The sequence below is a fragment of the Dipodomys merriami genome, unplaced genomic scaffold (assembly GCF_024711535.1).
Source record: "Dipodomys merriami isolate MVZ:Mamm:240054 unplaced genomic scaffold, mDipMer1.0.p SCAF_102, whole genome shotgun sequence".
Taxonomy (NCBI): Eukaryota; Metazoa; Chordata; class Mammalia; order Rodentia; family Heteromyidae; genus Dipodomys; species Dipodomys merriami.
The window spans coordinates 1563778-1576043 of NW_027202294.1; the positions used below are offsets into that span (position 1 = coordinate 1563778).

Consider the following 12266-nt stretch of genomic DNA (forward strand, 5'->3'; position numbering starts at 1 on the left):
TCATAGATCAGGCCATTCACTCACTAACCATTGCACTTCAGTGGGAAACTTGTAACTTGGATGAAACAACTCTAGTCCTGACACAGAAACTAAATGAATCCAAAATAAATATATAAATAAGTAAATAAATAGATGATCACAAACTCCAAATTTTATAGGGATCATGGAAATTGGGTGGGTGGGGATGGTGGCACACTACCTAAAAGGGACCTGCCCTGTCTAGGGAAAGCCCCTACTCAACAATACACCTGCACAGAACTTCAAGGCCAACGTGTGTGCCACTGCCAATATTTCATCTTTTATGTAAAACCTTCTATCAGGGCCTGATAGTTCATCCCTGTAATCCCAGCTACTCAGGAGGCAGGAGGGTCATGGTTCAGTGTGGTTCAAGGTTAGTCCAGGTGAAGTTATTGAGGCCCTATTTCAAAACCAGAATACTAGCAAAAGAATTAGGGGGCTTGGCTCAAGTGGTTGAGCACATGGAGGCCCTCTATTCAATCTCCAGTGGATGTGCGGGTGGGTGTTAAATAAAAGCCTTCTGATTCCTTTTTCACCAAGATGGCGCTGAAATCGAAGAAGGGAGCTCCTGCTCCTCCTAAAGCCGAAGCCAAGGACAGGCTTTGAAGGCCAAGAAAGGTATCCACAGCCACAAAAAGAAGAAGATACGCACTTCACACACCTTTGGGCAACCCAAGATGCTGTGGCTCCAAAGACAGCCCAAATACCCTCAGAAGAGTGCTCCCAGGAGAAACAAGCTTGACCCCTATGCCATCACCAAGCTCCCCCTGATCAGTGAGTCAGCCAGGAAGAACATAGAAGACAACAACACACTTGTGTTCATTGTGGACGTCAAGGCCAGCAAGCATCAGATCAAAGAGGCTGTGAAGAAGCTCTATGACCTTGATGTGGCCAAGGTCAATACCCTGATCAGACCTGATGGAGAGAAGAAGGCACATGTTCAACTGGCTCCTGATTATGAAGCTTTAGATGTTGCCAACAACATTGGAATCATCTAAACTGAATCCAGATGGCTAATTATAAATATACAGTTCCCCCCCTCCACAAAAAAAGCCTTCTGATTTATAAACATCGATGTCTCATTCACAAATTGTGTAAAACACTCTGAGTGATCTCTACCAACTCTGGACCCATATATTTGTTTCTAACTCTGGAAGGAACTCAGAGCATTCAAGGCAATCCCACAATGGACACAATGCTCTTTATCACCAATTACTTGTTTAGCAAAGCCACTTCCGAAAAGAAGTCCTGCTTGCTAGGTGCTTGTGATTCATACTTATAATCCTAGCAACTCAGGAAGCTGAGACCCGAGGAATCGCAATTCAAAGCCTGCATGGGTCAAAAAGTCCATGAGAAGCTGGGCGCCGGTGGCTCACACCTGTAATCCTACTTACTCAGGAGGCTGACATCTGAGGATCGCGGTTCAAAGCCACCCCAGGCAGGAAAGTCCATGAGATTCTTACCTCCAATAAACCACTAGAAAACTGGAAGTGGCGCTGTGGCTCAAGTGGTAGAGTGCTCGCCTTGAGCTAAAGAGCTGAGGGACAGCGCCAACGCCCAGAGTTCAAGCCCCACGACTGACAAAAAAAAAGTCTATGAGATTCCATTTTCAATTAATGAGCAAAATGCCTGACTAGAGGAGTGGTTCAAGTGGAAACGTGCCAGCTATAAGGGGGGGGGAGGGAAGCCAAGCAATAGTGTGGGGTTCTGGGTTCAAGCCCTAGGATTGGTATATGTGTGTGTGTGTGTGTGTGTGTGTGTGTATTAATAGACTCTAGCTTGGCTTCTCAAGCACCCAAAGCATCACTGACTTACCCTTCTACCTTTTACTCTCTCTGGTTTCTAGAGAGTGAATATGAGGCACTGGGTTACTACACAAGGCATAGAGCAATGTCAGAACCGAATGATTTGGCTTTAGATCCATTTTCCTCTCTCCTGATACCTATCATAGCAGCATAGCCTCATGCTAGGAGAGTCTAGTCAGGTGCTGGGGGGCTCACACCTGTAATTCTAGCTACTCAGGAGGCTGAGATCTGAGGATGTCAACTTGAAGCTAGTATAGCAGAAAAGTACATGAGACTCTTACCTCCAATTAACCAGCAAAAAGCCAGAAGTGGAACGAACTGTGGCTTGAGTGATAGAGCACCAGCTTTGAACAATACAGCTATAGGACAGTACCTGTACCTGAGTTCAAGCCCCAGGACCAGCACATGGGTGTGCATTTGTGCACGCATGCACACACACACACACACACACACACACACACACACACACACACACACACACACACACACACACACACACACAAAGCTGAGCAGAAAGGAGGACCTGCAGTTCCAGTGAGGAAGGAGGTTGGTATGGTTGTTGGTTAGAGGCAAGCCGGGCTCAGGCTCAGTCAGCAGGAAAGTAAATGCAAAACTTGTATTCACATACCATTGCCATTGGCTGGGAGGAATCACAAGGTCGGTGAGCACATGGACAGGATCAAAGCAGTAAAACACAAGTCTTGCACTATGATTAGGATAGGGTGTAATTCCAGTTTCAAATCTGCAAAGAAAAAAAAGAGTTCACTTTTAATCTAATGAGATCTCCCCCTGCTTCCTAGGACCAGGTCTACGAAGAACCTTTGGAGCCACATGGGAGATATTTGACAAATCACTAATGTTAGAACAGGTGTTAACAATGTTTAGAAAGCAGGTGGGGCCGTTTAGATCCCATTGGTCAGTAGGGTTTATCACACTCCATTTTAGCAGCCAGCCCCTGGTACACAGGAGATGGTTCATTGCAATTTAGTGAGCAAATGAAAGAGGAAGCAGAGGAAGCAGATAGATCCTCATCCTTTTTTTTTTTTTGGGGGTCCAGTCATGGGGCCTGAACTCTGGGCCTGGGCGCTGTCCCTCAGCTCTTCAGCTCAAGGCTAGCGCTCTACCACTTGAGCCACAGCACCACTTCCGGCTTTATTTCTTTTTGCTTATGTGGTGCTGAGGAATCGAACCCAGGGCCTCATGCATGCAAGGCATGCGCTCTACCACTGAGCCACCTTCCCAGACTAGATCCTCATCCTTTACCAGACTCCAGGAGTAGAATTTCCAACCTAAGGGGTAGAATGTGTGGTGCCTTTGGATGCTGCTTCCTCTGGGCCATCCCATCCAGGTGAGGGTCACTGGGGAGAGCCAGTGCTGTTGCTCATGGTCTCCACTAGGTGTGAAGGTGGGGTAAGACCTCCCTCAGACAGAAATCTGAGCTTCTTCTGTATGCTCCCACTGATTTCTAAATATTTTTTCTGGGGCTGGGAAGGTGGCTTAGGGGTAGAGTGCTTGGCTAGCATACATGAAGCCCTAGGTTCGATTCCTCAGTACCCCATATACAGAAAAAGCCAGAAGTGGCACTGTGGCTCAAGTGGTAGAGTGCTAGCCTTGAGCAAAAAAGCTCAGGGATGGTGCCCAGGCCCTGAGTTCAAGCCCCAGGACTGGCAATAACAACAACAACAACAATTCTTCCACTGCAATAATGAAGAGCTTAAAATACTGCCTTGCCGGGCACTGGTGGCTCACGCCTGTAATCCTAGCTACTCAGGAGGCTGAGATCTGAGGATTGAGGTTCAAAGCCAGCCCGGGAAGGAAAGTCCGTGAGACTCTTATCTCCAATAAACCACCAGAAAACTGGAAGTGGTACTGTGGCTCAAGTGGTAGAGTGCTCGCCTTGAGCTAAAGAGCGCAGGGACAGCACCCAAGCCCAGAGTTCAAGCCCCACCACCGACAATAAAAAGAGAGAGAAAGAGAGAGAAAGAAATAAAATACTGTCCTTAATACAATACTTAAATAATTGGTCTTTAAACTATGTTCCATGTCTTTTGGGAGAGTTTATATGGTTTTCTTCCTTGTAAGTGCAGTGATCAAATCTATTGGATGATGGTAAAAGATTAACAGCTGCTGGGCTCCAGTGGCTCATGCCTGTAATCCTAGCTACCCAGGAGATTGAGATCTGAGGATTGCAGTTCAAAGCCAGCCCAGGCAGGAAACTCTGTGAGACTCATATCTACAATTAACCACCAGAAAACTGGAAGTGGCTCTGTGGTTCAAGTGGTAGAGTTCTCACCTTGAACTGAAGAGCTCAGGGACAGCGCCCAGACCCAGAGTTCAAGCCCCATAATTGACAAAAAAAAAAAAAAAAAGGTCAACAACTGTGTTCTAGTGGGTGGGTACAGGAAGTGATTGCAAGTCTGTATAGTCTGTATGTTCTGTAGATTTGAAAAATATCCTGACAAAATGTTGGGGCACGTTATATCCTGTCTGCAGAGCCACCTGCAGCTTGGCTGAGCCTGGCTCTGGCAGCAAAGGCAGGTGGGTAGCTGGCCTGGATACCACCTGCTTGATGTGCTAGGTGCCCTTTCAAAGAGCTTCACACCAATGGCCACTCAGAGGCGCAGAGATGGCTAATCATTTTCACAAAGCCAGAATAATGGTGGTGAAGCCAAAGAAGGAAAAGTACTGTAGTTTGGCATCGGGTTTTTCTTCATCATCACTCACTCTTTTTTTTTTTTTTTGGTCCAGTCCTGGGGCCTGAACTCTGGGCCTGGGTGCTGTTCCTCAGCTCTTCAGCTCAAGGCTAGCGCTCTACCACTTAAGCCACAGTGCCACTTTTGGTTTTTTTCTTTTTGCTTATGTGGCGCTGAGGAATCGAACCCAGGGCCTCAGGCATGCAAGGCAAGCGCTCTACCACTGAGCCACCTTCCCAGCCCCATCACTCACTCTTAAGATAGAAGTTTTCTCCTGGTACCAGGGCTTGAAAGTTGGGCTGTCACTTAGCTTGCTTGCTCACAAATGGCACTGTACTACTTAAGTCATGCCCTAGCCCTGCTTTTTGTCAGTTTATTGGAGATAGACTATTACAGATTTTTTCTGCCTTAGGCTGGCCTTGAACAGCCATCCTCTAAATCTCAGTCTCCTGAGATTACAGGCTAATGAGCTACTGGCACCTAACTCTCATCTCTGTTCTAACAAGCCATCTTGCCCTCATGACAGCACAGTGTGTTCCATTTCAGCTGTTCTGTTCCAGCATAGCATGAGGTTATATCTGGGCAGACAAGGAACTCTAGATCAGCCCAAAAGATACTGCTTGCTCCTTTTCCTCCATCTATAGCAGTCAGGGTCTACAGCCAAACCTAGTTGGAAATCTTAGAATTTCTTACTTAGAATCCATTCTAATGTTTTACACACACACACACACACACACACACACACACACACACACACACACACACACACACACACACACACACACACACACACACAATTTTGAAACCTGTTCTGAAACAATCCGGTAACAATCAGAAAGATACAGATTTGCACATGGTGTAATTTATTAGGAGATCATATTTCCAATCAACCAGCAAAAAGCCAGAAGTGGAGCTGTGGCTTAAGTGATAGAATGCCAGCCTTGAGTGAAAAAGCTAGGGGACAGTACACAGGGCTTGAGTTCAAGCCCCAATTCACATACACATATACATACACACACACACACACACACACACACACACACACACACACACACACACACACACACACACACACAAATAAAAAAACCTGAATGATTAGCACCATGACAAGCACCCAAATTCTTCAAGCATTTGTTATTTAATCACTGCTGAACTTTAATATTCTCAGCCTTCTTTAAGTGTGGTTTCTAGAATGAAATTAACACAGTCCTAGAAGTTTAACCAGGCTATGTTAGAAGAGGAAAACCTAATTTTTTTTCTTTTTTTGCCAGTCCTGGGGCTTGAACTCAAGGCTTAGGCCCTGTCCTTGAGCCTGTTTATGCTCAAGGTAGTGCTCTACTATTTGAACCACAGCACCACTCCCAGCTTTTTCTGAGTGGTTTATTGGAGATAAGAGTCTTTCCTGCATGGGCTGGCTTCAAACCACAATCCTCAGATCTCAGCCTCCTGAGTAGCTAAGATTAGTAGCCACTGGTCCCTGGAGCTCTTTTTTTTAAGTATGTATATATGTATTTCTGGTGCTAGGGCTTTAACTCGGCCTGGGCACTGTCCCTGAGCTGCTTTTGCTCAAGGTTAGTTAGCACTCTACCACTTGAGCCACAGTGCCACTTCCAGCTTTTTCTGTTTATGTGGTACTGAGGAATTGAACCCATGGCTTCATGCATGCTAAGTAGGCACTCTACCACTAAGCCACATTCCCAGCCCTGGTTCTCCTCTTTTAAAAAGCACAAGGTTCCTAGTCCTGATAGAATTAAAAATTTAACACAGAGAGTCATTATGTCATCAAGCATCAAGTGGTCTGAGATCAAAGAAATTTATTATTCATTTATTTTCTTCATTTAATTGAAAAACAAGAAAAAGGCTCAAGTGGTAACCGTGATCTGAGGATCGTGGTTCAAAGCCAGCCCAGGCAGGAAAGTCCGCGAGACTCTTATCTCCAATAAACCACCAGAAAACAGGAAGTGGGGCTGTGGCTCAAGCAGCAGAGCACTTGCCTTGAGCTGAAGAGCGCAGGGACAGCAGAGTTCAAGCCCCACGACCAAGAAAAAAGAAAAGAAAAGAAAAGAAGTATGTATTTAAACAGTCATTTTTTTGGGCAGTCTTTTGACAGGAGTAGCATGATTTCAGTAGGAGTTTTGCTTAGTGAGTTAATGTGGAGAAAAGTCCAAAAGGTATCATAAGACAGGTCAAAGGGGAGATGTTTTTCCTGAGAGCTTCTGTTGAACTCATTTCTGAAGCCTTCTAGGTCCTCTTCACCAAGTTTAAAACATTCACTCCTGACCACTAGGTGGCAGAAGAACTCTGAACTAGTTAAAGGGGAAAAAATGCTGCTTAGTCTAGGTGGATTTGCTATGAACCTTTAATTGAGACTTTAAAAAAAATCACTCACTTATTTTCATCATTGAACTCTAATACAGTGCCCTTTCCCATTTATTTCTCTGCTCTTTGCTGTGGGTATGTGCAGGTTTAAAAATATATGCCTCATTTTTTAGCCCCCTGCCCACTTGTGGTGAGCTCTTTTTCTGCTGTAGATTTAGCAGCTTTTCTTCTTGCCGCAGCAGCCCCCAGCAACATCAGGTGCACAGCTTGGCTTTCTGTTATCAGATTCTGCTGCGAGCTTGAATGGATCTGTGATAAGAACCTGTCAAAAGGCAAACCCAAATGAAAAGACACATCAGACGAGTTTCAAGGGACCCAAAGACTAATATTTGATTTAGGTTGCTTTCCCAAGAAGAGAGATTAAAATTATATAGTTCTATAAGGTCTTGGGAATCACATCAGTCACTCTGCTATAAATACAGCTTATCTTCCAGAAGCTTCTAATCAGATTATTACTACAGTCAAGGTAAATTTCATTTAAGCTTCTTAAAGGTGGTCTCTACCTAGCCAAGAGAGCTGATTCTGCTCAGTTGTTTCATTTTGTGAAATTTCCATTTGTATGTGTCTTAGACCTTTGGGTTAAATGCTAAAACTTCTATTCCCAGAAATACATGTATAAAGAAGTTATGTCCTGATAGCATCTTTAGCAATTATGTGCAGATATAAAGACTGTCAATAGCCAGTCTGAGTGAAATTTCCCAGACACAAAAGGGCAGTCTTTTTTTTTTTTTTTTTTTTGTCGGTCGTGGGGCTTGAACTCTGGGCCTGGGCGCTGTCCCTCAGCTCTTCAGCTCAAGGCGAGCGTTCTACCACTTGAGCTACAGCGCCACTTCCGGTTTTCTGGTGGTTTATTGGAGATAGGAGTCTCACGGTCTCTCCTGCCCGGGCTGGCTTTGAACCGCGATCCTCAGATCTCAGCCTCCTGAGTAGCTAGGATTACAGGCGTGAGCCACCAGCGCCCGGCTAAAAGGGCAGTCTTTATTATTAGTCCTCCTCTTTTTGTGTGTGTGCTGATAATGGGGCTTGAACTCAGGATGTGGGTGCTGTCCTTTGGTTTTACTGCTCAAGGCTAGCAATCTACCACTTGAGCCACAGCTCCATTTCTGTCTTTTTGCTGGTTAGAGAGAAGAGTATCATGGACTTTCCTGCCTGAGCTGACTTTGAACCACGATCCTCAGATCTGTCTCCTGAGTAGCTAGTGTTACAGGTAGGTCTCCAAATAAGATTCTTCCAATGCAAACCTTGGCGGGGAGGGGGGGCAGTGGGAACAGGCTTAAAGACAGAAAACTAAGAGCATAAACAAATCACCTTAAGTAATGACAATAAATATATTCAATGCAAATGTACACTCTATTTATTGACAGACACTGCAAATTGGAAGGTTACAAGACAATCGTGAAACAGTTACTGAAGTAATTAACCGTCAGTTGCCACCTTTCTGAAATAAAAAGGTCTGCTGGGCACGGGTGGCTCATACCTATAATCCTGGCTACTCAAGAGGCTGAGATGTGAGAATCAAAGTTAGAAACCGACTGGGACAGACAAGTCCATGTGACTCTTCTCTCCAATTAACCACCAAAAAGCTGCAAGTAGGCGCTGGGGGTTTAGCCCAGCGGAAGGGCGCCCGCCTGGCGCGCCCAAGGCCCTGGGTTCCGTTCTCAGCCCTAGTTTAAAAAATAAAAAATTTAAAAAAATTTTTTAAAAAGCTGCAAGTAGAGGAGTGTCTCAAATGGTAGAGGGTCACCCTTAAGCAGAAAATCTAAGTGAAAATGCAAGGCCCTGAGTTCAAGCCCCAATATCAGCACACAAAGAAATAAGATAATAAAATGAAAAGGTGGGCCTCGTCCTGTGTATTCTCTATGCAGCCTGGCACCTGGTAGGGCTCTCCAAGCCTGGAAGAGAGCTGCTGTGCTGGTTGCCACTGCTGGGCCCTTGTGTCCATTTTATTTCTTCCCCTACAGGCATTGGAGCTCCTGGGAGAAAGAGTCTCCTCTATTTTTTCACCCAGAAAAAAAGCATTTACCTCTCTCTTCTTCCAATTCAATGGCCTGTCTACAAATTAGGAAAGACTTTTTTCTCAGTGCATGTTCTTAGCCCTAAAACACCTCCAAAGCGTGGAGGCCATCCCTCCCAGCACCACTGCCCTGAGATTCTGTGCAAACTGTGTGTGGAAGCAGAGTAGCATTCTGATTTAAAAACAGCAGCTCTAGAAGAGAATGGGAGTTCTCAGTCAGCCTTTTGCAGCTGATTGACCTTGGATTAATAAATCAAATTCTCTAGGCCTTAGTTTCTTTGCAAAATGAGGATAATTAACGCTATTGTGAGAACGACATTGCTATGCTGTGTCTTGAACATATTAATGTCCCATGAGTTAGCCACTCTATATTATTGGTATTATGTGTTTGTTTCGTTTGTCAGTTGTGGGGCTTGAACTCTAGACCTGGGCACTGTCCCTCAGCTATTCAGCTCAAGGCTAGTGCTCTACCACTTCAGCCACAATGCCACTTCCAGTTTTCTGAGTGTTTAATTGGAGATTAAGAGTCTCACGAACTTTCTTGCCCAGGATAGCTTTGAACCAAGATCCTCAGATCTCAGTCTCCTGAGTAGTTTGAATTACAGGCAGGAGCCACCACACCTGGCTAGATAGTATGTATTATTACTGTCATTGTTTTTTTTGTTGTTGTTGTTCATTTTTGTTTTTTTGGTCGGACGCAGGGCCGGAACTCTGGGCCTGGGCGCTGTCCCTCAGCTCTTCAGCTCAAGGAGAGCACTCTACCACTTGAGCCACAGCACCACTTCTGGCTTTTTCTGCTTATATGGTGCTGAGGAATCGAACCCAGAGCCTCGTGCATGCAAGGCAAGCGCTCTACCACTGAGCCACCTTCCCAGCCCCTGCTGTCATTGTTATTATCCCAAACCAGACAGTCCATAGCTAAATCCTGTGTGCATCATTTCAGATGTTGTGGTGTTGTCATAATGAAACTCTTAATAGCAAAATGCACTTTTCCTGTCAGGATTAAAAAGAAGTGAAAGAAGCCAGTCACCAGTGGCTCACACTGTAAAATTCTAGCTCCTTAGGAGGTTGAGACGTAGGGATCAAGTAGGCTCAGTGGCAAATCACTTGCCTATCATGTGCAACATCCTGGGTTCCGTCCCCAGTACCAAAAAAGAAAATAAAAAAAAAAGTAAATAAAAAAAACCAAGGGAGATGTAGGGATCGAGGTTTGAAGGCAGTCTGGGCACCAAGTCTGACTCTTATCTCCAATTAACCACCAAAAATCCAAAAGTAGAGCTGTGGCTTAAGTGGTAGAATGCTAGCTAAAGCCCCCAGTCCCTGAGTTAAAGACCCAGGATGGACACAAAAGAAGAAGGAACAGGGTGAGAGGAAAAGGAAGAGAGGATGAGGAAGAAGAGGAGAAGGAAGAGGAAAGAGTAAATTCACAGTAAGAAGCAGTACCAGCCGGGCGCTAGTGGCTCACACCTATAATCCTAGCTATTCAGGAGGCTGAGATCTGAGGATCTGGGTTCAAACTCAGCCGGGGCAGGAAAGTCCATGAGACTCTTATCTCCAATAAACCACCAGAAAACCAGAAGTGGCGCTGTGGCTCAAGCGGTAGAGTGCTTGCCTTGAGCTGAAGAGTGCAGAGACAGCACCCAGGCCCAGAGTTCAAGCCCCACGACCCCCCCCCCCCCAAAAAAAGAAGCAATACCATCCTACCATCCATTCCTGCACTGCAGCAGTGATAGAAGACAAACGTGTGTGGTTCCTGGACTATCAGTGTGCTAGGGTTTATCACAAAAGCTTTCCATAAAAGAGATAAGCAAGGCCCTCCTCCCAGAGCACAAGGTTAGATTTCTAGGACACACAGCTGCTTCATTCTGAAGTCCAGAAGTCTGCAGATGGGAGAAATGAAGAAATCCGAAGAAGAGTTACAACATGGACGAGATAGTATCTGCCTGCAACCCATCTCTTAGCCTGTAACCTTACTGAGAAAATGGCCTGTAACCTAGCTAAGAAAATGGGAAACTGAGATGAAAATTTGAGGCCCCTAGCTTGCTGCTTTTAGTAAAGGAAAAGTGTAAGAGATTCTCACAAAATCAGATTGGAAGGCAAAGAATTAGAATTCCTGGGAGGAGAGGATGAGACTAAGAAGATCATGACAGAGGACAAGGACCCCTTTGCCTATGAGCCTGGCTTTCCCACCCCACCAACTCTAATGCCAAGATGAAGGCACAGCACATGCAGGTGCAGGAGTAGGGCCACCCACTGAGGAAATTATGTCCATCTGGAACTATACTCTCGTAGAATTGCTAGATACTGCCAAAACCACTGTGTGAGTCTGCCTGCCTGGATAGTGAGATACTGGGACCAGGGGAGAGGAAAGGGGAGCAATTCTCTGGTAGAAATAAAGAAAATGGAGCCAGGCACTGGTGGCTCATGCTAGTAATCCTAGCTACTCAGGAGGCTGAGATCTGAGGATCACTGTTCAAAGCCAGAAAACCACCAGAAAACCGTAAGTGGCTCAAGTGGTTGAGTGTTTGCCTTGAGCTGAAGAGTTGAGGAACAGTGCCTACGCCCAGAGTTCAAGCCCCATGACTGGCCAAGTGAGAGAGAAAGAAAGAGAGAGAGAGAGAGAGAGAGAGAGAGAGAGAGAGAGAGAGAGAGAGAGAGAGAGAGAGAGAGAGAGAGAGAGAGAGAATGGGTATTAGTACCATACATCTTAAACACCACCTCCACTATGTGTACCACATCCAAGGAGATCATATTAGTCTGACAAGAGAAAAGGACAAATAAAATTGAGGGGAGAAAAGAAATTGAGGGCTGGTTAAGATAATAACTATAAAGCAGCTGTGACAAAATTTGCTTTGTGCTAGCACTCCCACTGAGAAGATAATCTACTGTAATCACGATGGCCTTCTAGAAGGATCTTAAGTGGAACAATGGAAGATTAGGAATTTCTTTCCTCTGGCATTACTGGTAAAATGGGAAGGGTTCCTCCTGCCCCTTTCAGGTTTGGGGAGAGCTCCACAGTGGCAGTTATGGGAGGATCAGAGGCCTCATTGTCCCCTCAGAACAAGGGAAAGACATCTCTCTGGTAGTTCTGGGCACCAAATGTACACCAATACATGGCAACCTAGGTTACAGGGCAATTTCCAACTGATATGAACTGGGACCAACAAGCCACCTATGCATTATTGCACCCAGGAATTGCAAGAATGCCTCGAGCCATTGTTGGTATTCATCTCAGGCCTTGAGGCCGTTGGCAGGATGGATATTCTATTAGGAAAGACTTTGTGGAAGAATTTGGACTCAAGGTTCTAGTAACTGAGGTGGTATTTACGAGAAGCAGCAAAATGGTGCCCTGTTAGC

The 12266-nt window shown here is 45.4% G+C and overlaps 1 protein-coding gene and 1 pseudogene across 1 annotated transcript in view; one reads left to right on the forward strand and one right to left on the reverse strand.

Moving 5' to 3' along the window:
* Positions 1–558: 558 nt before the first annotated feature.
* Positions 559–1016, forward strand: LOC138807794 (large ribosomal subunit protein uL23 pseudogene; annotated as a pseudogene).
* A 5572-nt stretch (positions 1017–6588) lies between these two features.
* Positions 6589–12266, reverse strand: part of As3mt (arsenite methyltransferase) — a 29305-nt gene continuing 23627 nt past the window's right edge. Inside the window, exon 11 of the mRNA XM_069994327.1 lies at positions 6589–7157. Coding sequence (XP_069850428.1) covers positions 7050–7157 — 108 coding nt within the window. The 3' untranslated portion in view covers positions 6589–7049. The remainder of the gene's footprint in view (positions 7158–12266) is intronic.